The sequence below is a fragment of the Chelonoidis abingdonii genome, chromosome 14 (genome assembly GCF_003597395.2).
Source record: "Chelonoidis abingdonii isolate Lonesome George chromosome 14, CheloAbing_2.0, whole genome shotgun sequence".
NCBI classification, from domain to species: domain Eukaryota; kingdom Metazoa; phylum Chordata; order Testudines; family Testudinidae; genus Chelonoidis; species Chelonoidis abingdonii.
This window is the reverse complement of record NC_133782.1, coordinates 16,684,521-16,707,909: the sequence shown is the minus strand read 5'-3', so window position 1 is coordinate 16,707,909 and position 23,389 is coordinate 16,684,521. Positions and strand designations below refer to the sequence as shown.

The 23,389-nt window shown below is 40.0% G+C and overlaps 1 protein-coding gene across 4 annotated transcripts in view; it reads right to left on the bottom strand.

Annotated features, from left to right (window-relative positions):
• Window positions 1-5,050: 5,050 nt before the first annotated feature.
• Window positions 5,051-23,389, bottom strand: part of UBE2V1 (ubiquitin conjugating enzyme E2 V1) — a 36,939-nt gene continuing 18,600 nt past the window's right edge. Inside the window, exons 2-5 of one of the 4 annotated variants that reach the window (XM_032804052.2) lie at window positions 12,860-12,907; window positions 11,082-11,230; window positions 7,213-7,338; window positions 5,051-6,826 (exon numbers count right to left, since the gene is read on the bottom strand). In XM_032804052.2, the coding sequence (XP_032659943.1) occupies window positions 6,680-6,826; window positions 7,213-7,338; window positions 11,082-11,126 (318 nt within the window). In that variant the 5' untranslated portion in view covers window positions 11,127-11,230; window positions 12,860-12,907 and the 3' untranslated portion in view covers window positions 5,051-6,679. Of the gene's footprint in view, window positions 6,827-7,212; window positions 7,339-11,081; window positions 11,231-12,667; window positions 12,838-12,859; window positions 12,908-14,994; window positions 15,014-23,389 lie in introns of those variants that run through there. The other 3 variants (XM_075072258.1, XM_032804050.2, XM_032804051.2) reach the window with 3 other exon arrangements.

Here is a 23,389-nt window from a genome sequence, read left to right as displayed (position 1 = left end):
ATCTGCCAAATAAGCGGCTTTGAATGGTGACTTCTGAATGAGAAATCGGGTTGTCTCCCATGGAAAATTCTTCAGTGACTGGAGAACTAGTGAAATATATCCTAAGAGAACGAAAGTTGAGCAACTGATGGAAAGGGAATTTTAAACAGACCATTTGAAACTTACTTTTCCAGTTTATGATCATGCATTTAACTTCCCAATGTAGCAATCTTTTGAAATAAAAGATTTTTGTTGAAGATTCAACCTTCAGTTAAGGCAGAGCTCATCATCAATGTGCTCTACCATATCCAATGGCCCTGTAGCAAAGCCAAAGACAATCACACCTGGAGTGAAGAAAGATAGGACACAAACCCAATTTTTTGGAAAATATTTTGCAGATACATTTAAGGAGGAATACAGAGGATGGGGAAGAGGTTCCTGGCAGAGAAGTTCATTTTACACAATGTCCCTCCATGCCCACTCCTTCAAGTTCCCTTGCCTTAGTTCCCACCATCTCCTCCTACCACTTTGTGATTTCTTTGCTGTTCCCAAACTTAGGGAATGGTGTGAAAATGCAAAGCCAAAAAACAGATGATGATGAGACAAGCAGGAAGGAAAGAAGACTGGGAGGAGCACGGACAATAAATGTTCAATCCTGCAAGCTGCTGAGCACTCTGGCCCTGATTCAGCAAAGCACTTGAGCATGTGCCTACAATTATGATTTCAGGGGGACACTTCCAGAGGCTTAAAGTTGAGCATGTGCTTCAATGCTTTGCTGGAGTAAGACCAGAGAAAAAATAGGGAGAAATGAAATTACCTGTACATGAGCCTGCTGAAAGGTAACTTCCCGTTGTTGAAAGTCAGTCCGACCAAAGATTAACACACGGACAATGTCTTCCATTGGCATTAGAGACAACTCTGCTAAGTAGTCAGAAGAGCTTTTCTTACAAAATAAAGTTTTGCAAGAGAGCCACGACTGAAGTCTCTTGTCCCTCACTTGACTCAAGGTAGTTAAACTTTGAAGCAGAAGCAGCCATTGCTGTGGCTATGTGCTGAATTAGCAGGTACTCTGATGAGGATAGTGGTGTATTTATGGTGGGTGTTTATGCCATTGCCCCTTGATGGAGAAAATATGGTCCCATAGTTAAAGCACTGGGCTCAAGTGACGTAAATTCCATTCTCAGGTAAGCTACAGATTTCCTGTGTTACCGTAGACAAGTCATTAAGGTTGAGATTTTCAAAAGTTACTTAAATGCCATCGACTCCTGAGTCATTTAGGCACTCTTGAAAATCCCACCCCAGTTCCCTCAGCCTCTCAGTTAAATTTGGGATAAATACTACTCTTACTCCTACTGCGTGCATCTGCCTATTGCTACTACAATGAGGTCCTAGAGCATGTGGGTGCCACTCTAGTACAGACAACAGCTTCTGAGGAGCACACACTTGGATAAAGCTGATCAGTCTCTCCCATCTTGTATATCCCTTTCGCTGCTAGTGGGGGGAAAAGCATGCTTAGTAAAGACAAACACAGGACTATCACTGTCACCCTTGCATTCTCTGGCTCCTCTGCCACTGTCTGGCTGAGTGGCCATGGTAAAGTTACCTAAGCACTTCTATGCCTCAGTTTGACCATCTATATAAAATGGGGACAGAGCTTAATATTTATTTATACAGCACTCATGGGTATGCATAATAAATGGCAACAAACTTCAGCTGATCCTCAGCAAATCAGTGGCAGGGCCTGGCTTACAGCTCAGAATTGCCTGGCTGCTGGGCCTGTGCTCTATGCAATAGATGGCCATGTCTGACTCATCAGGCTCAAAAGGCTTGTTCTTATTTCAAGCCTCAGGCCCAAAATGGGCACTATGTGGACCCTGAGCCAAGGGGGCTCTGTGCAGGCAGAGGAGTCTAGAGTACTGTTACAATGCTCATGGCAGGATCTAGGCTCTTTAGAGTAGGAACTCTGTCCTTCTGTTTGTAAAGTGGTATTATGTTAATAAATTTACAAGTATGACGATGGTAACTTTGCAATTTAATAAGTAACGTGCTATTATGCAATTTCTTGATAAATAAGTAAAAATATAGCCTACCAATTCTCTGGCTAAGCATGTTTTAATAATTCGCTTAAAATTTATTCACAGCAGATCAGAGATTGCCAAATGTTTATAAACAAGATACCATAAACTTTCCCCAGATGTGCATAAAGTCTGTTTGCCCCTCACTTTTTTTTAAATACAAATGAAACAAAACCCAAAACCCACGTATTTTAAACTCTGTTGGGAAAAGGTTCTCTCTTTTCTTTAATCAGATCATTTCCAGGCAACTTTAATACTGCAGTTTTGTTCTAGTGCACGAGAACCAGAAACTGAAAGTGAATATTAAATTTGTCATTATCCAAGGTGAGATAAATGGATAAAAGTAGCCACCTAAAAATATCAAATTAAACATTTTTAATTAGCATGTGTTCTCTGAAGCAGAAGCAAGATGTTAATTTAAAAATATGCCATTTTTTTTTTAATAATCACTTAATAGTGATAAAAAATTTACATCTAAAAAGTTACAGCAGGAGCAAGAGATACAGAAAAAGCACAAATAAGTCCCACAGCTTTGCTTAATTACAAAGAAGACAGTTTTAATTAATAAAAGTCTCAGTGCAGCACTGATTCGTCCCCGCGAAAAATAATGTCAAACTACAGTGCCACATATAACTGTCCACTTCTGGACCATGTGGAAGCCATCATGCTGAAGAGGCTGCTAAAGTCTTAAATCAATACAAGAAATACAGGAGAAGTGGCTCCACAGAAAGATTTAGCATTTAAATTAAACAGCATCTGCACTTTGCTCAGAGAAAAGTGATGTAAAGCTAGCTAGCTCCCTCTACTGCCTGAATGCTAGTTAAGTAACCAAGGGTATGTCTCCCAAGAAACCTCCAATTTCTACTGCATGAGCGGCCACAGAAGGAGGTGTTACCATACTAAGGCAGCAAGTCTCAGGATGGACACACCTTTTCAGGGCTCATACTACAGGTCTAAAAACAGCCATGTAGAGGCTGCAGATCAGACTGAAGCTTGGCCTCTGAAGCCCACTCTTGTCCCTAGGTTTTAGAGCTTGAGCCCGAACCTCAGTGCCTACACTGCTGTTTTTAGCACCAAAGCTGAGTCTGCGTCTGTAGACCTAGGCTATGAAATTCACTGTTGTGGGTTATAAAATGCAGTGTAGACATGAGTATAACACCTCGCTCTAAGGCCACTCAAGAGTAGAAATGGGAAATTTCTTGGTAGCACTGTACTTGCTGAAAGTGATTATATATAAAACATACAGAATGTTTAGTTGTGAAGTGCAGCTAAAAATTAAAGGGTTGTCAAGGGAAGCACTTTTAGGGTCAAATTCCACTCAGTCCTGCAGGCTGCTCCCACTGATCTCAGTCGAAGCTGCATGCATTCAAGACAAGTGATGGCCCACAGGGCCAAGTTCTGATTTCCGACTGATACCTGTTCTTATTCTACCCCTTCTCTCTCTAGAGCTTTCATTTAAGAGGAGACATGTTTCAGGACACAAATCAATTACCTGAAAGGGTCAAGCAGAAACCTCACTCCTCTTCCTTCCAAAGGTGGTAAAATAAACAACCAGGCAGATGTGATACAGAGTTGTTTCCTCTCCCTACCTCCTAGCTCTGAGGTATCTATACTAGGTTTGCTGTCTGACGACAGGCAATGGACTGTTGGGTCTGTTCCACCAGGGCAATTTATACATCATCGGCAGTGGATGGACATCTCAGTGATTTGGGTTCAGATCATCTTTGACTTAGATTGGAATGCTGGTATGGTGTTCTGTTGACCTCTCCAAAAAAAAAAAAAAAAATAAGTCAAATACTCCTAATGAAGGTTTTAAATACACATTAAATCCTTTCCTCAGCAACTTGTCTCCATGATAGTACTATTTAAGTTATGTTTAAGCATGACTGTTCCTAGCACAGTTTCAAAATTAGTGTGGACCAGGGTTCAGGATCCGGAATACCCTAACCTTTACATGCTACCTCTTGTCAGAAGTTTGTGGGATTTGAAAAGTTGATTACTCAAGGTATTAAGGCCCTCAACTAAGCCTTCTCCATGTTATATAGGATATTGCAAAGGGAATCTTAAAAAAACAGTACTGGTGTCAAGAAGCACAATAATCAGCCACCCTTCTTCTTTCCATTTAAAATAATTTTAGATGCCGAGGTCTTTGAAATAAATCTTACAAGCTGATGTAGCACTAGTCCCAATACTGTTTCCACATTTTACAAGATAATTTCTGCTTCACCATATGGTGAGTATTTCAAACCAAAACACATATGAACATAACCCCTTCCCCCACACAATCCTACCTCCCCTCCACACTAACACAAACAGCCCAGTTCGCTAAGACTTTAAGGTGAATTCACAAGCAATATCTAATTTTTCCCTTTCAAAGAAGGCTCTCTTCATAGCCAGAAATACTAAATCGCAGATAAAAATAGGGGATATGAAGTTCTGAAGAGAAATCCAGCTTTGCAGAATACACTGTTACAGAGAGAAGGACAAAATCTTATGATGGGAATGAATCTGACTAATTGACTTTCCAGCTTTGAGTCCCCCTCACCTTTTCTTCCTTTTGTGGCTACACAGACAGTAGAACAGAACAGGCTGCAATGCCTGGATTTCATTCTCTCAGAGAGACTGCAGCAAATGAGGCCATCATGGTAGGCACAAGTGTAGAAGTTTTCCGTCTGAAGGAGTTTCTATTTCAGCAGTTCCTGAAGATCATCACAGGAAGGACCCTCCAATTATTTTGGATCTCGCTTTAACCTAAACCATCACACTGATGCGACTCATGTAAAATCCTCCTTTACACAATACTCTTAAGGAGGCAGCAGCACACCCAAATCAGGACAGTTGTTTCTTTCACCACACAACATTAAGTTATACGCAAAAATTTTCACATTTTACTATTAAATCAGATCACCATATTATGATCTGTAACAAGATACTCCAAAACATTTCAAGATTTCCCTAAGTGATCAAAATTTCTAAACATAAATACAATTAAAGCCTTGTCATATTAATGCACACTTTTTATTATATTAAAATCAGGCAATGGTCTGATACAATAAAAAGGCTGCTTATGGAATACTGTTATGTTAAACTTTAATTACAGAGGATGTTAAATCCTTACAACTAATATTTTCCTCAAAAGAGTTAATGGAAACATCAATTGCTCATTGATTTGATAGCCACTGCTTTAAACTGTGGTTTTTTACACAAACACTGAATTTGTCATAAAACTTAGGACACACTAGGTTGTTTGTATTTAAGCTTGCATCCACATATCAGAAGTTTGTGGTCCAAAACAGTAAGTCAGAAAAGGCAGTGATTTCCCAGGAAGCATTGCCAGTAAGGTGTCTCTCTAATCTGCTGTGCACTCCATTTATCCACAAATCTTCATGGAAGAGTTTCTCTCACAACATCTGAAGTGTCAAAACAAAGTCTACACTAAGTTGATTTGTCTCTAATTGTCAGGTCTTTAAAAAGGGCCAAAAGTAAGTGCACTGTTTATTAGTTAACAGCCTCAGGTCAATTTTGAAGCACCGAAATTTGACTGGTTGTATTGGAGTGTGTGTTTAGAATTTCTACATGCAAAGTTTTCCCATTAAAGTTGGCAGCTAGCAAATCCAAGCAATCCTGGTAAATTACCACTCTTTTCACCATGTCAAAAGCCTATCTAATAACATCAGCCATGGCCAGCTTGGCGGTGTGGCAGCAGTGCCATGGGGGCAAGGGAGATCCAAGTTTGCGAGCAGAATAGATACTCCTGTTTCCCAGGCTGGTGAAGACTAAATTCATTGCAAAAACAAAATGACAAGCATGAGGGGACAGGTCAGGTGATTGCCCAAACACTTTCCCCTGCTGGCCACTGGCCAGGGGTAAGGAGAAGAGTCACAAAAGGGGCAAAAATAAAGCAGCACCCCCTCTAGGAAGATGGGAGAGAGGAAAGACTGAAAAAACCCTGAATCCCTCACCCAAGGCCCATGTTATTGGGGGGGGGGGGGGGGGGGGGGAAGGAAGAGAAATACAATCTGTGCCTTGGCCAAAGGGAAGAAAAGCCTGCCCTACATTACTAGGACATAAAAAATAAAACCAACCACAGTCACATTCAGCCTTTACTAGAGATAGCACAAAGGGAGGGATGACTGAGGTTAGCACACATCCCCATTAGTAGTCCACAAAGCCCAGCATAGTCCTGGAAGCTAAAACCTTTGTGTCTATTCTAATAAATAGCCCTGAGCTTCAACTCTATTGCAAAAGACAGAGAAAGGAAAAAAACCCCAACAACCCAGGCCAGACACACAGCAAGGTGATTGTGTGATATATGTTTTCACAGTTGAATAAAATGTGCCACACTGGTCTTGACAGTAATAAATTTAAATAGACTTTTCTTGATACCAGAAGTTCAACTATGTGGACAGTGGTTACACATGACAGGATTATTTGTTATAGCACAACTTATATTTCAAATGAAAAATTAGTATCATTTACAGTATCTCAAGATAAACTTCCTCTGAATGGGAACTTCCTTTCCAGTACTTTGAGGTCTACAAGATGCATCTAGAAAATTTACTACTGTGGAAAATGAAGACAGCTTAAATTGAATAAAGGGGCATGATTTGTTTTTGTTTTTTAAATTAATTGCTGTAACATTGTCCTTCAGGTGGCTGAGGAAGTTTCATATTTTCTTTAGACATCATTAGACGCCGAAGCTCTTGCAGAACAACTTTGATACTATAAGAATTCTGCCATTTTGCTAGGACTGATATGGCTCTGGGATCCACCTAAAAATAGACAAAAAACACCACTCCTGTCAGTCCTCGGAGTCCAAAAAATATAGCTGCTTCTCAGACATGGTGGTTTTTAATCAAGTTACTGCCAGCAAGTTTGGAAAAATTAACATATGTTTAGTTTCCTTTCAAGCTTAATAAATGCTCATACTGTGTAATAACCTGAGTGCTGCTAAGGCAAAAGAGAGGAGTTGTTAGCAATATTTTTAAATTACTGAAACATATTTGATGACAATTACCTTACACCTCCCCTCTTCCACTACTCAAAAAGAAAGCAAAGTATTTTGTTAAGAAACATCTGAGTAAAGATGTAGGTTCAAATTAATGCTCAATGTTTAAACTATGTTAACACAAACAGGAAAAAAACAACAACAACTTACCACTCCATTAGAACTATTTACTCCATTCATATTAATTTTTGTTACAAATCTTACAAATGGAGGTGCTTCTGGATATTTAGGCCCACATTCTATTTTAAGGCTGTATATTCTGTTTTCATAAATTGTCTGGAAGAGAGGAACATCTGTGTCAGCCAGTATTAGAATCACTCAATTACAATAGTCATTAGGGACACAAAGTTTAAGTGCGACACACATGGCGGATGTTTTCACATTTGCTAAGCTACACTCTGAAAATTGCCAGAAAAATTCACTTAATGCCCAACATAGACAAAGCTTGTCATACTGCACACCAATACTTAAACTATCATCTATTTATCAGATTATGGAATATAATCGACATCTCTACTTGGATATTAATTTAGAGTAAAGTAATCCAGTATCTCTCCATAGACTTCAGTTTCATACTAGGCAATTCAAAGGCATATGCAGTTTTGAATTGTAAGTTCAATGGGCTAGACTACCTCGAAAATGAAACCAATGCTTTATATTAGCCAGCTATGTAAACCTAATTTTCTGTAAAAACTATAGCTAGACCTCGATTTTTGCACCATATTCATAACTCGCTGAAGTGAGAGTTGTGGGGAGATAAGGAGAATGCTCCAAATCACAATACATTCATGGACCACTCCCCAGCCTCAGACCAGGAATCAAAGGATTATTATTTTTCATAGCAATTACACTGTGCTGGTGCCTTACAGACATAAGACAGTCCCTACCCTGAAGCGCTTAAAATCTAGCTAAACATGTGGAAAGGAGGACATAACAAAATGTACAGGGACTGAAGAATATATCTTGTTCTTTTGCAATTTTTAAAGATGATTTATGACAGTGGGGAGAGGAATTAGGACAACTAATGGAGTGGGGGGGAGGGAAGGGGGAAGCTAACCAGAAACTACAGGAGTTTTAAGTGTTCACATGGTAGACTGGGTCAGGGAGGTATTCCAGCTGTAAAAGGTAACAATGAAGGGAGCATGACAGAAAGCCACAAAAGGGGGGAGGCCTGGATAGATCAGAAAGTCTCCAGACTGGGAAATCTGAGCACAGATTCCTGATGAGTCAACATGGCTCTGAATGCCAAAAGACGAGAATGGCTCAAAAACTACAAGTTCTGTCATCACGCAAGCATACGGGCACTCAGAAACATAATGCTGTGTGTTTTTACACAGACGGCTCTCTCTGTAAAATCCTACTGGAGATAAGCCACAGGCAGTTTTTACTTTAACACAGCTAACCAAAATCAACTGTATAACCCTAACCTGGGGAATAACCTTGGTGCACAAACAAATGGAAGAACTACTTCACACAATGCACAGTCAGGGGATGTTGCGAAGGCCAAAACTACAAATGGATTCAAAACAATTAGGTAAGTTCACGGAGGACAGGTCCATCAATAGCCACTAGCCAAGATGGTAATGGATGCAACCCCATGCTCAAGGTGTCCCTAAGTCGGACTGCCAGATGCTGGGACAAGACAACAGGGTACAGATCACTTCATGATTGTCCTGTTCTGTTCATTCCCTTTGAATAATCTATTGGCCACTGATGAAAGACAGGATACTGGGCTAGATGGACCATTGGTTTGACCCAGTATGGTCATTCTTGTGTAGGTACATTGAGGTAAAAAATACTTATGCCTTGTCTCTGCTAGGATTTTACACTGAGAGAGCTCTCCTCAATGTAAACACATGCTTAAGTGTAATCTCTTCACAATTATGGTGCAATTTGACTAAGGACAGATTGAGAAAGAGGCCAGCAAGCACTGGGATATGATCTATTACAAGATTTAGAGTAAAAAGACAGACGCATATACATATGTTACTAGTAAACTAGAACCTGCCAGTTTGAAACTCAAGTAAGAGTCACTGTATTCATAGACAGGTACACACACAAATGCATTTACAGTGGTCTTTCTATGCAACAGTGACATCCAGTGGTCAGTTATGCAGAGCAGGATTTTCTAATGGCTTTGGTAGGAGAGATCTTTTTAAAAGGCGTCAGACAGGAAAGGTGAAAAACAGAAGATAGTTGTGAACCCAGGCAAAAAGTTGTCACCTCTAGACAGAGTGGATTATCCTACACAATTCTGACATCAGAATCATTTCACTGTACTTTGCTCCCATGACAACACTTCTATGGTAAAAACACACAGGTGTGTGCAGATTTCAGTCTCTTTTTAAATATTTGTTTAATACAAGATCGTTGAATGACAAGTACTAAAAGACAGGATCATGTAAGTGTCTATAGTCAATAAAAATATTTACAGCCAACATTGAGGTTGGCACACCATTTATCCCCAAATCTTCATGGAAGACATTCTCTCAGAACACCTGAAGTGTCAAAACAAAGTCTTCATTAAGTTAATTTGTCTCTAATTGAACAGTAAACCATCAGCTGGAGTATTACGTTCGGTCACAGTCACCCTATCTCAGAAATGGCTACAAATAGACAGGTGCAGATATAGGCAATGAGAGCATCTGAAGGCTTCCATATAATGATAGCTTGAAAAGACTGGGATTACTTAGTATAGTGAAGGTAATAGGCACTCACATTTATCCTTCCATAGTAAAAGAGCAATGGGACAATCAGTGAAACTGGAAGGCCACAAGAGTGATGAGGAAGGTTTCTGTGTGTGTTTTTGTTTTAAGATATGCATAAATGACATGTGGAATTTACTACTGCAAAGTAGAGGCCAAGAGTTTAATAGGATTCAAAAAAAGATATGATATATGGATGAGAACATATACATTACCCTTCTATATTGCTAAAAAGTAGAGATAAAGAAAGCCTCATGAGACACAGTAGAAACCAAACACTGACTGATAAGGAGTCACCTATGGGGACATTCCATAGATGGTAGGGCCTAGAGGCCTAAAAGGGCTCACCCCACTGTAGAGACATCAACAACGTTCCCGCCCAAATAAATTAGTCCAATTTGTCCACTATAGCCAGAGTGTAGTCACATGGACCATAGCTCTGAAGAACCATCATAGCAGCCATGTTTTGGACTAGCTATGAGATACTAAGCTTGTCACCACTGTAGGTTTCAGACTGCAAGACCATGAGGTTAGTACATAAGGTACTTTGAAAATATCAAATGATACGGAAACACTACGCCTAATTATTTGTCTCACAGATAGTGATAACATAGCTGTACCACTATCATCAAGACGTCCTTTTTACTAAGCTCTCTAAACAGGAGGACAGATACTCTCCAGCTGCAGTATTACTGTAAAGAGCATGGTAGCACTATAAAAAGCCACTCTGAGGCATATTAAATATGCAGATTGGGAGATAGGTGATAAAGTCAAAAGCACAGTTTAGTTTATGGCTAGAAATCTCAAATTCTAATAAGAGTTTTCTGAGTTAACTGAAACTTTAAAACTTCAAAGTTTTGCTGCAATAGAAATACTACCCCCCACCCCCAAATCCTCAAGAAACTCCCTAAACCGATGACCAAACAGAACTGAACTAAGGCAAAATATGTTAATATAGAAGGACTGGCTAGTGAGATATTACCAGTATTAGCTCCATATTTAACTCTTAAAGGCTTTGAGACTTTGCTGTAATTCAGGGCTACACGGCACTAGAAGATTACTGTATAAATTAATCTGTAAATGTGAATGTCACTTGTGTAACAGAGCTAATCAGTTAAAAGGTATTAGCATTGTTTAAAGTCATAACCAGAAAGATATACTGGCATATCAACCCCAATTTATATGCCAAGTGAATCTGGTTGCATACACATACCCACTCAGATACATGCATGAGAATGTCTGCAAGGGAAAAAAAAGAGAGGAAAGCAGAATTTTGAGTGACACTGGCATTTATATCTGAAAGTTGATGCTTACTCTTGGAGGTCCAATAATCATTCCTGTCCATCTTGTAAGTGTCATATCTTCATCATCTTCAAGACCCCAGCTAACTGTACCATCTCCTACTCCTTTCTGACCTTCTTCAAGTTCTTCCAACAGTCGAAAATTACGAGGAACTTTTACTCCTAAAAAGAATCAGAAAAACTTTGAACTGAGAGTATTTGGCAGTGATATAAGACTGGATAATTGGACTGCTACTTTTGATAATCCTATGTCAAGACACTTAGACCAAAACCTTGAGAAACAGCAATATTTCTGAGTGGCAGTATTTTCATGGTGTGAGGAAGATACATTTATATTTAATGTCTGATCTTGTAAGTGGAAACAAGGAGTTGTCTTTTTTTTTGGAGGGGGGGGTAAATACAAAAATCATGCTAGTGAGCCAAGGCAGCTAGGCTCTGCATTAGTGCATACAGCCAGAGGAGGAAGAGGACCTCTGTGTATTCAGAGATGTAAGCAGCATATTTACTTCCTGCTTCCTTATAGTCTGTCTTTCTACTTTACGTCCATTTGATTTAGAAAATAAAAGGTAGAAGCTAACACATTTTGTAAGAACCTGGACATCTATGAATCTTTCCAGAGCTTTTTAAAAGTAGCAAATCAATCTGTTTTGTAACATAAACAAGTTAATTTGAAATTAATTTTAGTGGACTTCAACAGTGCAAGATCTAGCTAAAGTACTTATGTGGGCCCCCAAAATTGTAATATCTGAGCACCTCATCATCTTTAACAAACTTATGCCACAACACCTCTGTGAGGTAGGGAACCATTATCAGTACTATTTCACAGGTGGGGAACTAAGACACAGAGAGGCTAAGTGACTTTCCCTTCAAGACCAAGCCACAGCCGTTAAGAATCCTGAATAAATCCTATTCTCTGTCATGTTCTTTTTTTTGCTCACAGTACATGCTTAAGAACAATCCTAAGAGAAACAAAGATGCATTGATAGGACAGAGAATGCTAATGGAGTTATTCTCCACTTGACCTTCTCAAGAAATTTTTGTTTACAGAAATACAAAAAGGTTAACTATTGAATAGTTGCATAACATGTAATATGACTGAAGAGAATGCCTAGTCCCCTTCTCCAGCCTCACCTGTTGGTAAGCATAGAAGAAACAGACATTCTGTTTATGGGACTAATGTTCTCAGTGATGAATAAACTCATCTAGTGCTCAAGAAACATCTCTAGTACATGACACGAGGGAACAGGCAAAGCAAGAGCCTTGAAAATATCTCCTTTGACTGCTTGAGAACCTGGAAGGGTTGTCTCATTGCATATGAGAGAACTTAGAGTAGGACAACTTTAGTGTCTTTAAAGTCTCCCTCTGGGGTCTCAGAAACCTAAAAGGGACTGAATGCCAATTCTGATTTTGTTGTGGAATCAAAGTTCTAATCCTCAAAGCTCTACAGTATACATTAAAAAACAAAAAAATCCAAACCCTTGAACTGACATAAGAATGCCAAGTAACCTGGACACACAAAAGTCAGTTGTCTCATACTGGGCATCTAAAATTATGACACTTGACAAATTTGGCCTTTAATGTCATTCCGCTTCAACTCACCATCTGTAAAGCCGGGATAATACCACCACCTCATCTCATTGGGAGCTATGAAAATAATTCATTAAGATATGTAGATACCACAGAAGAGCCCACGTTGAAGTTAGTTCTATATTCAGTGCAAGGTTTGGATGGTTTGTGGTAAGGCATGGAGCCACATACTGACAAGGATAAAAGGAAATATTGAATAGCTACCCAGTCAGTGAGCACCATCAATTCTGTGCACTGAATAAGGCAGGAATCCTGTGGGAAGAAAGCAGTATGTGATCATTTGATTAAGAACTATAATAATGTAAATGCACAGGAAAGTCAAACTAAAGTTCAAACGGCAACATTAACTCCATCATTTCCTAACCTGAGTGTGCTGGACTTTGAAACCTTACTCAGATGTGGGGGAGAGTGTGTATAATATTAATATAAGTTCTTATGGAAACAGACGGCAACATTGTTTTAGGGCCCTTCCAAATACTCCAATTCAGAATGAGTCAGAGCAATGAATAGCAAGGGTCCTAGAAATAAAAGATTGTAGAGTAGCAATTAAACTAGTCCGTGCATCACTGGTGGTCCAGAGAGAGTTGGCTGGTCATAGGGCTTCCTTCTTCCTAACTGCTATATCACATGACAAAAGGGGGAAAAAAGGCTAAAAACAAACAGTATTACTGCTACAGAATTTTTTTAGTTGCAAGTGTCAAAACTGCAAAGTGGTGGGTCCATGAGGCACCATCAAAATGTTGATTTCACACTATATAAAAAAAACTGGAAAACCCCTGCTCGGGGCAAGAGAGGGGGAAAATCAGTGTTTTACCCTAGCACAGCCTGTACAAGGGCATCTTCTGTCTGCATGCTAAAGCATACAGCATCTGTGGAAGTTTGGTCCTAACCTGGAACTTGAATGAAGTTAAGAAAAAAAAACATACAAACTGATGAAGATCAATTTGTGAATTTAATGAGGGGATGAGGAAAGAGTAAGAAGACGAGAAAACTTATTTTAGGATGTATGATTGGATAACTATGTTATCATCTGTTCTGTGCACATTAAATATCTGCCAAGTTACTTTTGCAAGCTAAACCCAGGGCAAGTTCTATGACAGAAGAGTATTCCTACACCAGCTGACTCAAGAGTGAGTCAGCTACATTTTCCACATACGGTAAATATCTGCATAATTTTTTTATTAAGTGTAGTTATGGAGACTGACAACACAACAACAAAACAAACCTGTTTGCTTTAAAAGCCCTTCAATACAAAAAGAATACAGAAGAAATAAGTAGTTCAGTCGAAGTTTTAATAACTACATCACCAAAACAGGCTTTAGATTATAAATTTTAATTTAGCCAATTCTTTATGAACCAGAATACTCTGAGCAGCAGTTTCAAATTTCATTTAAATTATGACACAAAATGTAGGAGAAAAATCTGCACCATCTTAGTTTACTGCCTGCAGACCTCATGGAAATAGTCCAAAGAGAAATATATTATATTATAAACTTCAGAGCAAAAGAATAAAGATTACCACAGTGAAGCTGCTAGAGACTTAACTATAGCAGCACTGAATGTTAAATCTCCAGTTTCACAAGTTTATAAACTGGATATAAATTTTAAGTCTTGAGTAAATTTGTATATACCTGGCCTCAATCTCAGACTTTTGTTTACTAGCTCTGACAAACTCCATGAAGAACATTTAGTTTTACAGTGGAGATTGGAGAAAAAAAAAATCCACTTGCCTGCCATAAGTGGAGAAGCCTTATTTCTATAGATCTCAAGTTCCTAACGAAGAGTTGCTAGCCTTATGGTTATGAAGACAGCATTCCAAGTGCCAAGTGATACAGTACCCTCTGCATGAGCTTTGCTCCTCAGAATTCCACCAAGCAGCAGCAGACTAAAATTAATTCTTGGTAAGTAATTATCTATCAGGTCATCTCAGATTTTAAATTGCCTTCCAACAATGACTTGCCAGACCCAGGCATAACACGATAAATTAAGGATGCAGAAGATGGATAAAGCAAAAAATCCTGTCAGTCAGAATCTAAGATAATTTTTGTATTAAGAAAGAAAAATATGCTTCCAGGCAGATATATGAAAGTCCTAGGGTCTTGAGACAAAGGGTCTCAAAACATTCCAAAGTTCAACTCCTATCAAACCACTTAAGTACAAAAAAATTAACAGGGCATATGTTAACTCTTAGACCTCTTGCATCTTGTCAGTCTGAGGTACAGTATTACAAGTTAGAGCACAGAAAGCCTTGATACTTTAAGGGCTGGTCTACACTGCAGGGGTGGGAGGGAGGAATTGATCTAAGATACGCAACTTTGAAGTATCTTAGTTCAACTTACCTGGCCGTCCGCACAGCGGCAGGTTGACTGCCGCGGCTCCCCTGTCAACTCTGCTTACTCCTCCTGCCGAGGTGGAGTACGGGCGTCAATTCGGGGATTGATTTATCACATCTAGATGAGACGCAATAAATCGATCCCCGATAGATCGATTACTACCCGTCGATCTATCGGGTAGTGTAGACGTGGCTTAAGTATTTTTAGTTTAATTAAAAACCACTTAAAGTAGTTCAAATAAGTCACACAAACAAATGTATATTTGATGAAGCAAAAAAAGTAAAGTCCATTACTCTGCTTTTCTGAGCTTTTCCAACTTAAGAAATTTCAGTTATATAATTTAAATGATACCAGATTCAGAACTTGTACAACCAAATTGAAGCACATAGTATGTTTTACAGAGGTAAAGAATTTTCAAAAACTGAGTCCATTTGGAAGCACCAAAGTACTTTAGCAGCGCTAGTAGGTTCTAATACAATGAAATCGTCAAAATACTTTGACAGACAGATGCTGCACCATGAAAGTCAAAAAGGAGTTTTACCATTGATTTCAATATGCACAGAATCAAACCTTCAGAGTAAAGAGTTAGTTTTACATTGGCATGTCAATGAAAGATTACATCTGTAGCTTTTCTTTCCACAGAGGAGTTAAGACACAATCATTTATCGTTTGGCACATACGGATTTATCTCAACTATAAGGGATAAAGCACAAGAATTTATGGCTAATACATTTCACTAATTAGGAACTCTAACAAAAACAAGTCCTTGTTCTGTCAAGGATAATTTTACATAACTAATTTAAAGAGGAAACCTATCAGATTCTGATCTCTCATACCAATTTTAACTTCGACATCAGTAATTACTCCAGAATTAACTAGCCTAAGTGAAATCACATTTTTCAACCATAACTTATCTTTTGTACCTAAATACACAAAACAGCTAGCAAAAAAGTTTTTTAAAATACTTTCCATGTTATGTTTGATATTACAGCCTTAATTATATCTGCTCCACATATTCTTTTGCAGTTCTTCTTTGGAACTATTTTAAATGCTAGATTTTCCAGCAATCACACAATTAAGTACTTTTTTAGATGCAGAGTTTTGTCCTCAGAATACTTTTGAAGTGATGCAATATTTAGTGTTTGATTGAAGGCTTTTGGTTATGACACAAACTGTAATAAGCCAAGAAATGTAAAGTTCATATGTTGCCCTTACATGTCACTGTACTCAAACAAGACAACAGAAACTGACTTGTACTAAGATATTTAACCAGCCACCAAACGCTATGAAATACTTCTGAATAAGATAAAGTGCTAGTTGCATAATTTTATACTTAAGTGCATTCCTTGCAAATTAGACTAAGGGCTAGTCCACACTAGAAGCGCTACAGCGGTGTAGCTGCGCCGCTGTAGCATGTCTGGTGAAGACGCTCTCTGCCAACAGAAGATAGCTCTCCTGGAGGCATAATAAAAGCACCTCCCTGAGAGCCACTAGGCGGCTGACGAAGTCCTGATCTACACCGAGTGGGAGGTCGGGGAAAAAAATCAATCTAAGATACACAACTTCAGCTATGAGAATAGCGTAGCTGAAGTCGACGCATCTTAGATCAACTTCAATTGACTTATTTCATGCCCTCATGGTGCGGGATCAACGGCCACTGCTTCCTAGTCGACTCCGCTTCCGCCTCTTGCCCTGGTGGAGTTCCAGAGTCGATGGGGAGCACATTCGGGGATCGATGTATCGTGTCTAGATGAGACACGATACATCGATCCCTGATAGATCGATCACTACCTGCCAATCTGATAGGTAGTGTACAATACCCATAGTGCTGTCTACACCAGTGCTTGGGTTGGTGTAGCTTACGTCATTCTGGGGGATGGCTTACTGACACCCCTGAGCAAGATAAGTTATATTGTAATAACCTGTAGTGCACACAAGCCCTAAAATTGCTTACAGAGACTTGCATTTCCATTAAAGAGGTCTCAAACTAAAGAAAACTTTGTAGTACAAATTAGACAGTTGCAATGTCAACATTGTTTCTTAGTTTTTCAACTGTGAAACAAGCCATAATAGCTACATCAGCTACAATTTATTTTACTAAGGAAGTCATTTAAAACTAATATTTTGGGGAAAATATTTACACCAACTCTTATGAGACAAAAACATTTGCTTTTATATGCAACAAGAATATTGGTGATGTTGAGTTCAACATTCTTCTCAAACTTTCATCTTCCAAAAAAAAAAAAAAACATTCCTTAAGTACTGCTAGAATTTCTGAAATGAATCCCTTTGATTAAAAAAAAGCTTCTAAATAGCTGATCCTTTTGTACTCAATTATAAAATAAAATGGAAGTGTTATCTGGATATTAAGATTAATTTAAAACAGCAGGAAAATTCACACTAGCAGATTAGAGCAAATATGACACAAAACTTTATTTTTAGCTAAAATCCTGTGTCAGTTTAATATCAGGTTACTTATAAGCACACAGGAACTGCCATACTGGATCAGCCCAAGGTCCATCTAGTTCAGCAACGAACACCAAATGCTTCTGAAGAAATTGTAAAAAACCTACTGTAGGCAGATGAGGGATAATTTGCTGTCCATGCTACATCTCATCTTGCTTTCTAGTAGTTAGAAATTGGCTTAAACCATGAAACTCAAAGCCACTTAGCATTAACTATCATAATTCTGGATATTCTTGTTATCCAGATACATGTCTAATCCCTTTTTGAATTTTACTAACTTCTTGGTATCAGCAATATCCAGTGACAATGAATTCCACAGGCCAGTTATGCATTGCACAAAAAACCTACTCTCTTCCCAGTTTTAAATTTGCCGTCTTTGGATTTAATTGAATGGACCTTAGTTCTTGTGTTACGAGACAAGAAAAACAGAAGCTACCAATCTACCTTCTCCATACCCCCTTTTTTATGTACATTTATTGTGTCCACTCTTATTCATCTCCTTTCTTTTCAATCTCTTCATATGAATTTTTCCACACCCCATATCCCCTGTGATCCTTCACTAAATCTGCAAAATCCTTCTTTATGATAGTATTCCTATCACACAGTACTCCAGATGAGGCCACACTATTGATGTATATGATAGCATAGTATTTTCAATATTATTCTCCATCCTATTCTTTAAGCATCCTAACACTTTGATTTTAACTATAGCTGTGTATTAGGCAGAGATCTTAACTGCCTTAACTCATCTGCAACGAAGCCTTGAATCCCAAACTGCATTAACTCAGGAAAATCAGAACGTTGTAAGATGTATGAGTAATTTATTTTTTCCCCTCCAGTATGTATTATTTTGTATTTAGCAATGCTGAACTTCATATACAATCTTGGTGCCCATTTACCTAGTCTGGTTAGCTCTCTCTGAAGTGCTGTACAGTCCTCTCTGGTCTTGACTAGACTAAGTAACTCTCTATTATCCGCAGACTGTTACTTTTCCCATCTCATTAATAAGTTTACTACAAGACACTGGACCTAAAAATGGAACCTTGAGGTACCCTGCTGTTAAATTTTTGCTATGATGAAAGTTGACCATTTAATCCCAGTGTTTTCTGTCTAATAGCTAGTTTTTGATCCATTATAACACTTTGCTGTTCTCCTCATGACTCCTTAGATTTTTCTGTAGTCTCTTATGAGTACCTCGTCAGATGCCTTTTGAAAGTCTAAAAATAAGAAGTTCAACCAGTTATTCTTTATTCACACATTTAAAAAATTCTGAGATATAAAAGTGTGTATGGTTTCTGCAAAGGAAGACTGGTTAGACCATATCATATCAAGATATTTCAGAAACATTATTCTTCAATTTTTAATTACTGTTTCAACCTATTTCTTAGATGTAGATGTAAGGCTCACTGGTCTGTAATTCTCTCAATCACTCCTGGAGCCTTTTTTAAATATAGATACAATTGCTACCATCCAATCGTCTGGAACAGTGCTGTCTTTAGATGAGAAATTGGGTATTTTTGTTAAAGAGGAAGTGGCTGGTCTCCTAAGTTCTTTTACTGAAACACTATAGGCTACAGATATCATTCAAAGATATCCAAGTGCTTTACAAATAAACATGCATACCTCACAAGGATTTTGTGAAACAAGTACTAGTACAGTAGATTTTGATAATAAGATAAGTTGCTTGTCAAAAAGCCCCATGGTAAATCAAAAGGAAAAAAAAAACAAACAGAAAACCCCAAGAGACTCATTTCCCAGGTCCTTGTCGCACCCTTAAGACTGCACTTATGAAGCTTCCGGTATTAACTATGTACATTACCAACAGTATCACAGTGTCACTGTAACGTTACTGAGAATGAGTCTAAAAACTGCATTGTTGGCCACATGGCAGGATCTATTACCAGTAACAAACAGTTGCTTCATTTACCAGCTGAACAAAGCCCAAAGTTGTATTTAAATTAAGTTGTTGGCCTATATTACAAGGTTCCACAATTAGAAGTTAGGGCAAAGTCTCAGAATTCCCATACCATGTTCACAAAGTCATATACCAATTTTAAAAGTTTTTGCCAAAAATAGTTAAGGTTCACAACATCCTACCAGCAGCAATTTAAACTTGAACATAACCGTTAGCGCACGCTCTTTAGTGACATGCAGAGTTCCTGCACCATTTTTTTCCCCTCTAGCCATATATTACCTAAAGTACAAGCGTTCCACTTTCAATACTACAAGAGCCAGTAAAGCAGAGCTTTTAGAACAATGGTGAGCAAACTACAGCCCCCGGACCCCATCTGGCCCACCAGCAGTTTTAATCTGGTCCTCAAGCTCCCGATGAGGAGCAGAGTCTGGGGCTTGCCCTGCTCTGGCACTCCAGCTAGGGAGCACGGTCGGAGGCCACTCCACATGGCTCCCAGAAGCAGCAGTATGTCCTGCTCCAGCTCCTACGCATAGGGGCAGCCAGGGGGATCCACTCCGCACACTGTCCCCACCTCAAGCGCCACCTCTGCAGCTCCCATTGGCCAGGAATCACAACTGAGAGCTGCAGAGGCAGAACCTGTGGATGGGGCAGTGTGCAGCAGCGCTGCCTGGCTGTGCCTCCGCATAGGAGCTGGAGGGGGGACATTTCCCTGCTTCTGGAAGCTGCTTGAGGTAAGCACCGCTCGGAGCCTGCACCCCAAGCCACACCCCCACGCCCCATCCCTGATCCCCTTCCTGCCCTCCAAACCCCTTGGTCCCTGCCCAGAACACCCTCCTGCACCCCAAACCCTTCACCCCCAGCCCCACCCCAGAGCCTGCACCCCCCACCTCAACCCCAAACCCTCTCCCACACCCTGAACTCCTCATTTCTGACCCCACTCCAGAGCCTGCACCTCACAGCCAGAGCCCTCACCCCATCCCACACCCCAACCCCAATTTTGTGAGCATTTATGACCCACCATACAATTTCCATACACAGATATGGCTCTCAGGCCAAAAAGTTTGCCCACCCCGTTTTAGAATTACACATAGATAGAACGTGATCCAGAAGAAGCAACACACTCATTATCAACACACATTTTACTGGTTAGGTAAGATTGTTCAGGTCTGGCCTACAATGCAGTGCCATGTCATGTGGAAGCCAGGTACCAAGGAAAGTTTTAGGCTTTGTCTCCATGAAATGTTGGTTGCACAGCTTCTACTGCATCTCTTCATGCACATCCCCCTCATGTCCACTCAAACAGTGAATTTATGGATCTGCACTGGCTTCAAAAGAAAGCCACTTGCCTTATTCTTCTCGATAAACAAACTGAAAAGTCAGCAGCTGCAAAGGATTATTGGGAAAACATAGCTGACAGAATGAAGTGACATGAGAGAGCCTGATGAGGTCATATCACAGTTTCATGTTTTATACTGAGTGTTCCAACATGGTCTCCTGAAATATACAGCACATTTGTGGCAGAAAACAGATGATATCAGGATTATGAGAACTTTTATATAAAGATCCATAAAATACAAGCTTTATAGCAGTAGCTACTGCACTGCTGTAACATCAGGGTTTCCCCCCCTTTAAATCTTGATTCTCTACAACCATTGTTCTTAAAAACTTTAAACTGTCTTTGGAAAAAAGATCTTTCTCTTGGGGTAGCCTAAGATTTGTTCATTTGCTACTTCAAAGGGGAATGTCCTATGATTAATGGATGGATATGTAATTTTACATTTCAACAGAGATTTTAAAACAACTATTCTCATGCAACATTTGAAGTCGAACACTGGGGCAAGAACCTGAAAGTGAAACTGACTTTATTATTCAACTTGAAGAAACTAAGTAGACAATGCCCGTAGAATCTGTAACTAGATTTTGAATATTCTTACAGTTTTAACGTAAGGAATTTAGTTACGGATGTAAATAAGTTTATTTACACTAAGAGATAATGCTGGTAGAGTTTGTTTAGCCTTTCGAATTAGATTAACAACAAAATTAAAAGCCACAAAATCCTCAGTCTTTGAAATATATTAGGCCTGTAAGGGACATTATGTCAAGCCCTCCCTGTGAAGAGCTATGTGCTCCAAAAGTGAATACAAAGACATCTAATTTCATCTAGACAATACCAGTTTTAGCCCAATAAGTGACCAAAATGATTTGGGGGTTTTCAGGTCTCACTACACAGCATTAGACAGAAAAAAAAAAAAAAGTGTTCAAGTATGTAGCACCTGCAAGTCATTACTTCATCAACAAAGAAAAAGCAGGGCCCAATTCACATTGTTATTTTATCCAGTTGCCAGTGTCTGAAGCCTCATTTTAAACTTTTACCCCAGAACTGAGATAATTAGTACCTGATAAGTGAGAACAGACAAAGGCTCAACCTTAGGAGAGATGCACTGTTCTGGTAGGCATAACCAGTGACAATATAGATAGCTTTTCCTTTATGAACTGCTAAAGAGATGTCTTCTTGAGTTTCCCCACAGAGATTTCAGCTGACTCAACATTCTCCCTCAAGTCAATTTATATAGCTTCTGTGAATCGAAGGGCTGAGCTACCTTAAAATGCTGCAGCAGCACCAATATAGCACTTCAGTGAACATGCTACCTATACCATATAGGTGGTACTCCTCTATGAGAAGTTGTAGCTATGTTGAGGGGAGAAGCTGTCTACACTGAGGGTTATGTCAGTTTAGCTGCATCACTCAAGTGTATGGATTTTTTAAACCTCTATGCAACGTAGTTATACCGACCTAATTTCCTAGTGTAGATCTGGTCTCACTCATGGCTGTTCTTACTGCACACAGATATACAGGGTTCAGTTCAATTCAGCCAACACACCTTTTGGAAACTGATTCTCCCACCCCCTCCCATGCTGTAATTTGTCATGTTTCAAAGTATATTTATACTTAAACCACTGTGGCTTAATATCAGATATTAGTATCAGGTTTAGCTACGTCAGTCAGGGGTGGGAAAACTCCACACCGCTGAGTGGCATAGTTAAATCGACTTAAATCCTCATATAGACAGTGCTAAGTTGATGGAAAAATTCTTCTGTTGACATAGCTACTGTCTCTTGGAAAGGTGAATTAACACCACCAATGGGAGAATCCCTCCCATCAGTGTAGGCAGTGTCTACATCAGGGGTTGGCAAACCTATGGCACGCGAGCCAATTTTTAATGGCACGCGGCTGCCTGCTGGGACTCCGCGTGCCATTAAAAATCCTGCCGACGTGGCAAGCCGCGCGGTCCGTGGTCCCGGGCCGGAGCGCAGCAAGCCGTCGGCCCCTCCCCCGCCTTCCCCCAGAGCCCTGCCACCGCGCGTGCAGCGCTCTGGGGGCTGGGGCTGCGCGCTCCTGCGGGGCAGCGTTTGGCTCCGTGGAGAAGTAAAGACGCTCCCAGCTCATCCAGAGCCGTGCCGTGTGTGCATTGCTCTGAGGGGCAGGGCTGGGCTGGGCTGCGCGCGCCACGGCGGCAGGGCTCCAGATGAGCGGGGAGCCTCATGGTAAGGGGATCGGGGGCGGGGACAGCTGGTGGCGCAGAGCAGCTGGCGGAGCGGAGCAGAGCGGTTTGTGAGAACGGCTGGAGGAGCAGAGTGGAGTGGCTGGTAAAGCGGAATAGTTCATGGAGAAAGTGGAGCAGAACCCCATGGAGAGGCAGGGCAGTTGATCCCGGACCACGTAAGGTGCCCCCTTCTACCCAGGCTGGGGGGAGGGACGTCTGCAGATAGAATCTCGAACTTTGGGGCTTCGCTGACCCAGGACAGAGACTTTTGGATTGTGGGACTTTTGGGACTGTGGGTGATTTGGGGGTTGCTGGACTCAAGAGCCCAGGGAAAAGGACACGGCCCGATTTCCTGGGGTGGGTCTTTGCTCGTGGTTTGGTCTATGAACTTTAGTTGAGGTGTTTTCCCAATTTAATGCTTGTTGTTTATCTCATGTAATTAAACCTTTTCTGCTACACTGAGACTCTGTGCTTG